The sequence below is a fragment of the Anastrepha ludens genome, chromosome 5 (genome assembly GCF_028408465.1).
Source record: "Anastrepha ludens isolate Willacy chromosome 5, idAnaLude1.1, whole genome shotgun sequence".
NCBI classification, from domain to species: Eukaryota; Metazoa; Arthropoda; class Insecta; order Diptera; family Tephritidae; genus Anastrepha; species Anastrepha ludens.
The window spans coordinates 53,589,456-53,600,778 of record NC_071501.1 but is presented as its reverse complement, the minus strand read 5'-3'; the positions used below and the strand labels follow the sequence as shown (position 1 = coordinate 53,600,778).

General features: G+C 34.4%; 5 protein-coding genes across 5 annotated transcripts; 2 read left to right on the top strand and 3 right to left on the bottom strand.

The window, feature by feature from the left end:
• Window positions 1-897: 897 nt before the first annotated feature.
• On the bottom strand, window positions 898-1,282 carry LOC128864468 (histone H4). Its single transcript, XM_054104141.1, has one exon. It carries the CDS (start codon window positions 1,232-1,234, stop codon window positions 923-925), a length of 312 nt encoding a protein of 103 aa, XP_053960116.1. The 5' UTR covers window positions 1,235-1,282; the 3' UTR covers window positions 898-922.
• Window positions 1,283-3,636: 2,354 nt separating this feature from the next.
• LOC128864466 (histone H2B-like) lies at window positions 3,637-4,070 on the top strand. The gene has a single exon (XM_054104138.1). It carries the CDS (start codon window positions 3,690-3,692, stop codon window positions 4,059-4,061), a length of 372 nt encoding a protein of 123 aa, XP_053960113.1. The 5' UTR covers window positions 3,637-3,689; the 3' UTR covers window positions 4,062-4,070.
• Window positions 4,071-7,059: 2,989 nt separating this feature from the next.
• Window positions 7,060-7,454, bottom strand: LOC128864467 (histone H4). Its single transcript, XM_054104140.1, has one exon. The coding sequence runs from the start codon at window positions 7,394-7,396 to the stop codon at window positions 7,085-7,087; it is 312 nt and encodes a 103-aa protein (XP_053960115.1). The 5' UTR covers window positions 7,397-7,454; the 3' UTR covers window positions 7,060-7,084.
• Window positions 7,455-9,329: 1,875 nt separating this feature from the next.
• LOC128863487 (histone H2A-like) lies at window positions 9,330-9,639 on the bottom strand. The gene has a single exon (XM_054102673.1). It carries the CDS (start codon window positions 9,543-9,545, stop codon window positions 9,345-9,347), a length of 201 nt encoding a protein of 66 aa, XP_053958648.1. The 5' UTR covers window positions 9,546-9,639; the 3' UTR covers window positions 9,330-9,344.
• A 168-nt stretch (window positions 9,640-9,807) lies between these two features.
• On the top strand, window positions 9,808-10,288 carry LOC128864384 (histone H2B-like). Its single transcript, XM_054104016.1, has one exon. The coding sequence runs from the start codon at window positions 9,861-9,863 to the stop codon at window positions 10,230-10,232; it is 372 nt and encodes a 123-aa protein (XP_053959991.1). The 5' UTR covers window positions 9,808-9,860; the 3' UTR covers window positions 10,233-10,288.
• The last annotated feature ends 1,035 nt before the right edge of the window (window positions 10,289-11,323 follow it).

Sequence of the window (11,323 nt, the reverse complement as noted above, 5' to 3'; positions counted from 1 at the left end):
ATATATATATACATATGTGTGCATATAAAATTTTTTAAATAAATAAATATTTAATATTATTTTAATTAATAAAACAATTTAACTTTTTCTTTAAAAAATTTGCAATATATGTCAAAGCAAGGTACAAAATTCCCATATGTACATACATACGTGCTTACATACACGTATAGAACTTGTATGCTTGGCGAAGGCAAAAGGCAAAGGTAGTAAGAGTATGATTGTATTCCAAAGTTTAAGAAATAAATATAAATATAAAAATATAATATTAACTACATATATACTGACTAGGGCAACACAACGGACCCAACTTGCGGTCTATGTGGTACTCCGATGCGGGGTCACCCTTAAACCAACCAACCAACCAACTACATATATATTTTTAAAAAGTTGTATTTATGTAGCGAAAAAATTATTTAACAATTAAATATATCAGGCTAGAGGCTTGGGTGTTAAAATACAGTCATAATCTATTTAACACGTTCGCCGACACTAAAAATTTCAGGAAGCTGCAATAATAGACAGGCAATTATTTTTGAAACTAGTTGCAATATCCTAAATCTGATTACACATATATTATAAGTGTAGTCAGAACATCGTATTTTAACTGTTATATGAAAGTACTTAATGAATCAAGTGGTAATTACTTTAAAATGTATATTAATTACAAAAACTTAAAGTTACATGAAATTAAATGAACAAAACTTGGCTTTAAAATTTGAATGCTATAGCATTCACTTCCGCGAACGTGTTAATTGTATAATGAGTATGTACATACATATGTACTCGTGCACATCAAATATAGAATCACAACAGAATTGTGAGTTTGTTTAAAATTTTAATTGTACAAAATTTTGAATCTTTGTTAAAAGAATATTGTGGTCCTGAAAAGGACCGTTTTTTAAATATGTACGCAAGAAATTATTTAACCGCCGAAACCGTATAAAGTACGGCCTTGTCTCTTTAAAGCGTACACAACATCCATAGCTGTAACTGTTTTCCTTTTGGCATGTTCAGTATAGGTAACTGCATCACGGATAACATTCTCCAAAAATACTTTTAAAACACCACGAGTTTCTTCATATATCAAACCAGATATACGTTTTACACCACCACGACGAGCTAAACGTCGAATAGCTGGTTTAGTGATACCTTGGATGTTATCACGTAAAACTTTGCGATGACGTTTGGCACCACCTTTTCCCAAACCTTTACCACCTTTGCCGCGACCAGTCATTTTTTAATATTTACTATTTGCACAAGTAAGAATTTAACACTTTAACACTGTGAAACTTCACCACCAATGAAATAACAGAAGCGAGAGCACATCTATTTATACCAAAATCTCACAACTGCAATACCCAAGACAAAAGGTACACCATACATCTATCTCGCTTCAACACATGCCTACATAATACATGGACTTGTGAAACGTATTAGTTGAAATTGCTACTTAAGATGTGAACGTCATACAATTTGTTATTAGTACAGTGTATAGTGTTCTATAGTGTTCAAATCAGTGTGACAAATAATAAAAAAGTGAGTAGTGAGAAATGGCTCGTACAAAGCAAACAGCCCGAAAATCGACTGGTGGAAAAGCACCACGTAAACAATTGGCGACTAAAGCTGCACGCAAAAGTGCACCAGCAACTGGTGGAGTTAAAAAGCCACATCGTTATCGTCCAGGTACAGTGGCGTTGCGTGAAATTCGTCGCTATCAAAAGAGTACCGAATTATTGATACGCAAATTGCCATTCCAGCGCTTGGTTCGTGAAATAGCGCAAGATTTCAAAACAGATCTACGTTTCCAAAGTTCTGCTGTTATGGCTCTACAAGAAGCAAGTGAAGCATACTTGGTTGGTCTTTTTGAAGATACCAACTTGTGTGCCATCCATGCTAAGCGTGTTACAATTATGCCAAAAGATATTCAATTGGCTAGACGTATTCGTGGTGAACGTGCTTAAATCAATAAGAAAACTTGTGAAAAAACGGTCCTTTTCAGGACCACAATTTGTTAAACGAAATAGATCAAAAATTTTATTGGAATATTTATGTGTATACATACATATATGTGTAGATATTTTTGTGTTTTCGTTAATGTATGTAGTGCATACATACAAACATACATATACAGTTCTTTTGGCCTCTGGTGACGATACAGCATGCTTGACTGAGCTTTGAATGTGTTAGTGCAGTCGGGTGGCGTCGTGTCACACATACTTGTTGTCGGTAAAAATCAAAAATTTTAGATATTAGCGTCAAGCACCCGACACGCACACATATAAAGTTCTTGTCAAACAATGCTTGACCGTCACCAGAGGCCATTTATCTCCTCCACATCGTTTATACTCGTGTGTTTTTAAGTATAGTCGGCATGCATGTATACACGTTTATGTACGTATATGCACACATAACCAGTTAATAAGCAGCAATTTTGGCGCAATTCGGTAATATGTATAAAAATATAATACACCTAATGGGATGCCAGGTCCTTTTCAAGACCAAAATTTCTAAACGAAAAAGATCAAAAATTTTATTGGAATATTCATGCATATACATATATGTGTATATATTTTTGTGTTTTCGTTAATGTACGTAGTACATACATACAAACATACATATATGTACATTTCTTTATCTACTACACATCATTTATACACGAGCGTTTTTTAGTACAGTCTGTAGGAATGTATACACATGTATGAATGAATATGTATACATAACCAGTTTGTATGCCGCAGTTTTGGCGCAAATATACATGCGTCTATTCACATTCGATAATATGTATGAAAAAATAACACATTTAGTGAGAAATTATTTAAATCTCTTTGTAAATGTATTTTGTCGTCCTGAAAAGGACGGTTTGTTTGCGTCGGTATTTATAATTATAATTCGCCTATATTTTTCACTTTATGCTTTCTTTTCGGTCTTCTTTGGCAAAAGTACAGCTTGAATATTAGGCAAAACACCACCTTGAGCAATAGTTACACCGGACAACAATTTATTCAATTCTTCATCGTTACGGATGGCCAATTGTAAATGACGTGGGATGATTCTTGTCTTTGTCTTGTCGGCTGATCAATACCAGGACTTTGGAATTAGCATTGCGCTTTCCGTCACTTGTGCAAAAAAATCTTAGCACCAAGCTGGCAGGATCGCCATGTAATGAAATAATTTATAAATAATTACTTATCATTACATGCTAAATATTCCATAACTGCAGCTAGATAAACTGGAGCACCGGCACCAACACGCTCAGCATAATTGCCTTTGCGCAACAAACGATGAATACGACCAACTGGAAATTGAAGACCAGCACGATTTGAACGGGACTTTGCCTTTCCCTTAACTTTACCACCTTTACCGCGACCTGACATTTTCACTATTATAGATTGTTCACTTCACTACACTAAAAAGCACTGTACTGTATTATACTCAATGTATAAGCACACTATTCACTGATACACAAAATGTACGCTGCTTATATACTTTCTCGCTATGCTGAGCACCAACCCTTATACTGTGCTGTTGATCATCGTGCGTGTACTACTACTTCGTTTTGTCTCGCCGAAGAGTTGGTCGGAAAATATACACTTAAGCCTGCACACGACACATGGTAGGTATAATAAGTGACAAATAGTGTGAGTGAAAATAAAGTCATAAAATATCATCAAAGTTGTGAAGAAATTAAAATGGTGCCAAAAACTAGTGGAAAAGCAGCAAAGAAAGCCGGTAAGGCTCAAAAGAATATTACTAAAAATGATAAGAAAAAGAAGCGTAAGAGGAAGGAAAGTTATGCCATCTACATCTATAAAGTGCTGAAACAAGTACATCCTGATACCGGTATTTCATCCAAGGCCATGAGCATTATGAATAGTTTTGTGAATGACATCTTTGAGCGCATTGCTGCGGAAGCGTCGCGTTTAGCTCACTATAACAAGCGTTCAACTATCACCAGTCGCGAAATTCAAACTGCTGTACGTTTACTCTTGCCCGGTGAATTGGCCAAACATGCCGTCAGTGAAGGTACCAAAGCTGTTACCAAATATACCAGTTCCAAATAATTTTTCCAACTGAACTAATGGTATATAAATGTATTGACCAAACAAGGCCCTTTTCAGGGCTACAAAATATAAATTAACAAAGAGAATGAAAAAATGTCTTCATTAATATCTCTACATACATACATATGTATGTATGTATGCACATTGAAATTAATTTTAAAATTCCTTAATATTGAAGAATACCAGAGCTATGTTCATATGGTTTCATTAGTCTATTAAATATGATATTGGTTTGTTGAACTACTTGGTTTTTAATTTTTTAATGTTTTCTACACACTGTAAGAAATAAATTCACTTTTGATCTTTTTGTTAAGAGATTTTGTAGCCCTGAAAAGGGCTTATTATTAATTAACCATGAGGTTCCGTTTGTAACTCACTTACAAACACCGTAAATTATTTACTTTTTACCTGCTGCTGTAGGTTTTTTTGCTGCTGGCTTTTTATTAGATACAGACTTCTTGGATTTAGCAGCAGTTGCTTTTGCTTTAGCTGCTTTTGGCTTAGCAGTTGCAGATTTGGCTTTAGTTGGTTTCACTTTTAATGCACCACCCTTTTTTGCATCTTTCGCCTTAGCCTTTTCACTTTTCTTCTTTTCAGCTGTTTTCTTACTGGCAACAGCTTTTTTTACACCAAGTTGAGCAGATAAGCTTCTTGTTGAAACCCTTGGATTGCTTTGTATAGCTGCAGCTACAGCAGCGATCGTTTTCTCCGTCCGAACTGGTGAGTTTCGATGATAAGGCCTTCTTGCGATTGTTCCTTGCTCAGCAAAATTATTCACCAGTCTCATTATGGTCCATCTGCTCGGGGGATCGCCGCCAAACATCCGCCTGTACTCTCTCTGTACCAAAACTACGGACTCCAGTGCGTGATAGCGGCGGACTATCCAAATTCTTGTTTGCATGTCCCACTTATCCATTTTAATAAATTTTAAAGATGAATCTGCAAATTAAAACAAAAATGGAACAGATAACTTAAAAAGAAAAAAAGTTATTCAATTTTTTTTTGGTAGCGGCTTTCATCAGCCACCCTGTACAAATTTTTTCACTATACGGTCGATTGTCGAACGGGATGGCTTGTTAAATGGACCGTAAAATGGCCGTAATGCTCTTAAAGTAGCAGCAACAGAACGATTATTTTCATAAAAAATTTGCACGATTTGCAATCGTTGCTCAAGTGTGTAGCGTTCCATGATGAAATGTATATTAATGAAGTTTACAAATGACAAGCAAAAAATAAAAAATATTGCGTCGTTCGCCCTCCCTATAGGAAAAAAGTTGAAGCCCACCTATTGAATAACGCCTTATATATTGTAGATTAAAACCTCAATTAAAATTCCACGTATGTAGTATACACTTTCAACACTTCACTCACTTTATGCACTGTACGCACTAGACCAATAGATAATTTCTGGAATCCAATATGTTGTTTAACTCCCTTTAAAATTTGAGAAGCAGAACGAAAAGATGATAATCAAAATTTCACGTTCCAGTGCTATTTAGTGCTTCTATATGACAAACTTTAAGATTTATTTAATTCACTAAAATTCACTGAATTTACTAATTCAACAAATGAATATCTATAACGATAGTATGCATGTATCACTTCCATATCAATATACTTAAATTGGAATAAAGTCAATATTTTTCTTGTAACGAGTGTTTTAGTCGAAACTTTGTACTCAAAATATTAAATTTTCGCTAGTTTTAGTCGATTTTCTTAAAACTCCTTAATATAAATCAATTATAACTATTGAAAATATAAAATATATCAAATTATCAATCATCTGAACAGTTTATTTTATATATTACTTAAAATAATATGTTTGAAAAAATAAAATTAAATATCTCAATGGTATCACCAGAGCAATTCTCAGTGGCGTTAGTTGGATGCATGAAATAATCCAATATTTTGATGAATATTGAAAACTTAAATTTTGGTTGAAATGAATGATGGTAATGAAATAAATAAATTTCACTAATGTGAATTATGTAAATTTTATTTTAATATAATACTTAATTTTTTGATATTGAAGCAAATATTCACTAATCAATCGCGTTTTTAAATATGTATATATATATTGTATATATATATATATATACATATGTGTGCATATAAAATTTTTTAAATAAATAAATATTTAATATTATTTTAATTAATAAAACAATTTAACTTTTTCTTTAAAAAATTTGCAATATATGTCAAAGCAAGGTACAAAATTCCCATATGTACATACATACGTGCTTACATACACGTATAGAACTTGTATGCTTGGCGAAGGCAAAAGGCAAAGGTAGTAAGAGTATGATTGTATTCCAAAGTTTAAGAAATAAATATAAATATAAAAATATAATATTAACTACATATATACTGACTAGGGCAACACAACGGACCCAACTTGCGGTCTATGTGGTACTCCGATGCGGGGTCACCCTTAAACCAACCAACCAACCAACTACATATATATTTTTAAAAAGTTGTATTTATGTAGCGAAAAAATTATTTAACAATTAAATATATCAGGCTAGAGGCTTGGGTGTTAAAATACAGTCATAATCTATTTAACACGTTCGCCGACACTAAAAATTTCAGGAAGCTGCAATAATAGACAGGCAATTATTTTTGAAACTAGTTGCAATATCCTAAATCTGATTACACATATATTATAAGTGTAGTCAGAACATCGTATTTTAACTGTTATATGAAAGTACTTAATGAATCAAGTGGTAATTACTTTAAAATGTATATTAATTACAAAAACTTAAAGTTACATGAAATTAAATGAACAAAACTTGGCTTTAAAATTTGAATGCTATAGCATTCACTTCCGCGAACGTGTTAATTGTATAATGAGTATGTACATACATATGTACTCGTGCACATCAAATATAGAATCACAACAGAATTGTGTTTCTTTAAAATTTTAGTTGTACAAAATTTTGAATCTTTGTTAAAAGAATATTGTGGTCCTGAAAAGGACCGTTTTTTAATATATGTTTTTCAAATATGTACCCCCAAGAAATTATTTAACCGCCGAAACCGTATAAAGTACGGCCTTGTCTCTTTAAAGCGTACACAACATCCATAGCTGTAACTGTTTTCCTTTTGGCATGTTCAGTATAGGTAACTGCATCACGGATAACATTCTCCAAAAATACTTTTAAAACACCACGAGTTTCTTCATATATCAAACCAGATATACGTTTTACACCACCACGACGAGCTAAACGTCGAATAGCTGGTTTAGTGATACCTTGGATGTTATCACGTAAAACTTTGCGATGACGTTTGGCACCACCTTTTCCCAAACCTTTACCACCTTTGCCGCGACCAGTCATTTTTTAATATTTACTATTTGCACAAGTAAGAATTTAACACTTTAACACTGTGACACTTCACCACCAATGAAATAACAGAAGCGAGAGCACATCTATTTATACCAAAATCTCACAACTGCAATACCCAAGACAAAAGGTACACCATACATCTATCTCGCTTCAACACATGCCTACATAATACATGGACTTGTGAAACGTATTAGTTGAAATTGCTACTTAAGATGTGAACGTCATACAATTTGTTATTAGTACAGTGTATAGTGTTCTATAGTGTTCAAATCAGTGTGACAAATAATAAAAAAGTGAGTAGTGAGAAATGGCTCGTACAAAGCAAACAGCCCGAAAATCGACTGGTGGAAAAGCACCACGTAAACAATTGGCGACTAAAGCTGCACGCAAAAGTGCACCAGCAACTGGTGGAGTTAAAAAGCCACATCGTTATCGTCCAGGTACAGTGGCGTTGCGTGAAATTCGTCGCTATCAAAAGAGTACCGAATTATTGATACGGAAATTGCCATTCCAGCGCTTGGTTCGTGAAATAGCGCAAGATTTCAAAACTGATCTACGTTTCCAAAGTTCTGCTGTTATGGCTCTACAAGAAGCAAGTGAAGCATACTTGGTTGGTCTTTTTGAAGATACCAACTTGTGTGCCATCCATGCTAAGCGTGTTACAATTATGCCAAAAGATATTCAATTGGCTAGACGTATTCGTGGTGAACGTGCTTAAATCAATAAGAAAACTTGTGAAAAAACGGTCCTTTTCAGGACCACAATTTGTTAAACGAAATAGATCAAAAATTTTATTGGAATATTTATGTGTATACATACATATATGTGTAGATATTTTTGTGTTTTCGTTAATGTATGTAGTGCATACATACAAACATACATATACAGTTCTTTTGGCCTCTGGTGACGATACAGCATGCTTGACTGAGCTTTGAATGTGTTAGTGCAGTCGGGTGGCGTCGTGTCACACATACTTGTTGTCGGTAAAAATCAAAAATTTTAGATATTAGCGTCAAGCACCCGACACGCACACATATAAAGTTCTTGTCAAACAATGCTTGACCGTCACCAGAGGCCATTTATCTCCTCCACATCGTTTATACTCGTGTGTTTTTAAGTATAGTCGGCATGCATGTATACACGTTTATGTACGTATATGCACACATAACCAGTTAATAAGCAGCAATTTTGGCGCAATTCGGTAATATGTATAAAAATATAATACACCTAATGGGATGCCAGGTCCTTTTCAAGACCAAAATTTCTAAACGAAAAAGATCAAAAATTTTATTGGAATATTCATGCATATACATATATGTGTATATATTTTTGTGTTTTCGTTAATGTACGTAGTACATACATACAAACATACATATATGTACATTTCTTTATCTACTACACATCATTTATACACGAGCGTTTTTTAGTACAGTCTGTAGGAATGTATACACATGTATGAATGAATATGTATACATAACCAGTTTGTATGCCGCAGTTTTGGCGCAAATATACATGCGTCTATTCACATTCGATAATATGTATGAAAAAATAACACATTTAGTGAGAAATTATTTAAATCTCTTTGTAAATGTATTTTGTCGTCCTGAAAAGGACGGTTTGTTTGCGTCGGTATTTATAATTATAATTCGCCTATATTTTTCACTTTATGCTTTCTTTTCGGTCTTCTTTGGCAAAAGTACAGCTTGAATATTAGGCAAAACACCACCTTGAGCAATAGTTACACCGGACAACAATTTATTCAATTCTTCATCGTTACGGATGGCCAATTGTAAATGACGTGGGATGATTCTTGTCTTTGTCTTGTCGGCTGATCAATACCAGGACTTTGGAATTAGCATTGCGCTTTCCGTCACTTGTGCAAAAAAATCTTAGCACCAAGCTGGCAGGATCGCCATGTAATGAAATAATTTATAAATAATTATTTTTCTTTTATTTCATTACATGCTAAATATTCCATAACTGCAGCTAGATAAACTGGAGCACCGGCACCAACACGCTCAGCATAATTGCCTTTGCGCAACAAACGATGAATACGACCAACTGGAAATTGAAGACCAGCACGATTTGAACGGGACTTTGCCTTTCCCTTAACTTTACCACCTTTACCGCGACCTGACATTTTCACTATTATAGATTGTTCACTTCACTACACTAAAAAGCACTGTACTGTATTATACTCAATGTATAAGCACACTATTCACTGATACACAAAATGTACGCTGCTTATATACTTTCTCGCTATGCTGAGCACCAACCCTTATACTGTGCTGTTGATCATCGTGCGTGTACTACTACTTCGTTTTGTCTCGCCGAAGAGTTGGTCGGAAAATATACACTTAAGCCTGCACACGACACATGGTAGGTATAATAAGTGACAAATAGTGTGAGTGAAAATAAAGTCATAAAATATCATCAAAGTTGTGAAGAAATTAAAATGGTGCCAAAAACTAGTGGAAAAGCAGCAAAGAAAGCCGGTAAGGCTCAAAAGAATATTACTAAAAATGATAAGAAAAAGAAGCGTAAGAGGAAGGAAAGTTATGCCATCTACATCTATAAAGTGCTGAAACAAGTACATCCTGATACCGGTATTTCATCCAAGGCCATGAGCATTATGAATAGTTTTGTGAATGACATCTTTGAGCGCATTGCTGCGGAAGCGTCGCGTTTAGCTCACTATAACAAGCGTTCAACCATCACCAGTCGCGAAATTCAAACTGCTGTACGTTTACTCTTGCCCGGTGAATTGGCCAAACATGCCGTCAGTGAAGGTACCAAAGCTGTTACCAAATATACCAGTTCCAAATAATTTTTCCAACTGAACTAATGGTATATAAATGTATTGACCAAACAAGGCCCTTTTCAGGGCTACAAAATATAAATTAACAAAGAGAATGAAAAAATGTCTTCATTAATATCTCTACATACATACATATGTATGTATGTATGCACATTGAAATTAATTTTAAAATTCCTTAATATTGAAGAATACCAGAGCTATGTTCATATGGTTTCATTAGTCTATTAAATGTGATATTGGTTTGTTGAAGTACTTGGTTTTAATTTTTTTAATGTTTTTTACACACTGTAAGGAATAAATTCACTTTTGATCTTTTTGTTAAGAGATTTTGTAGCCCTGAAAAGGGCTTATTATCAATTTACCATGGTTCCGGAAGGTTCCGTTTCTAACTCACTTACAAACACCGTAAATTATTTACTTTTTACCTGCTGCTGTAGGTTTTTTTGCTGCTGGCTTTTTATTAGATACAGACTTCTTGGATTTAGCAGCAGTTGCTTTTGCTTTAGCTGCTTTTGGCTTAGCAGTTGCAGATTTGGCTTTAGTTGGTTTCACTTTTAATACACCACCCTTTTTTGCATCTTTCGCCTTAGTCTTTTCACTTTTCTTCTTTTCAGCTGTTTTCTTACTGGCAACAGCTTTTTTCACTTTTTTCTCACCACTTGCCGCCTTTTTGACTTTACTCAACGATTTTTTCTTTGATGCACCACTATCTGCTGCCTTCTTTTTAGCCTTAACCTTCTCTGCTGATTTTACGGCTTTTGATTTCAATTTTCCCTCGCTTGATTTACTGGCTGCAACTGATAGTTTGAATGAACCGGACGCACCTTTTCCATTGGTTTGAATTAATTTGCCACTTGTAACAGCCGATTTCAAATAGCGTTTAATGAATGGTGCCAATTTTTGGGCATCACATTTGTATGTCGCACTAATATATTTCTTAATCGCCAAAAGTGATGAACCGCCACGTTCCTTTAAATTCTTAATTGATGCGTCGACCATTTGTTGTGTTGGTGGATGGGTAGGGGTAACCGACGGCTTTTTGGGTGTAGCTGCCTTAACCTTTTTGGCAACAACTTTCTTTTCAGCAATAGTAGCAGCAG

Excerpts from the sequence above, each read along its gene's own strand:
- LOC128864466 (XM_054104138.1), top strand. The coding sequence starts at position 3,690 with ATGGTGCCAAAAACTAGTGGAAAAGCAGCAAAGAAAGCCGGTAAGGCT.
- LOC128864468 (XM_054104141.1), bottom strand. The coding sequence starts at position 1,234 with ATGACTGGTCGCGGCAAAGGTGGTAAAGGTTTGGGAAAAGGTGGTGCC.
- LOC128863487 (XM_054102673.1), bottom strand. The coding sequence starts at position 9,545 with ATGTCAGGTCGCGGTAAAGGTGGTAAAGTTAAGGGAAAGGCAAAGTCC.
- LOC128864384 (XM_054104016.1), top strand. The coding sequence starts at position 9,861 with ATGGTGCCAAAAACTAGTGGAAAAGCAGCAAAGAAAGCCGGTAAGGCT.
- LOC128864467 (XM_054104140.1), bottom strand. The coding sequence starts at position 7,396 with ATGACTGGTCGCGGCAAAGGTGGTAAAGGTTTGGGAAAAGGTGGTGCC.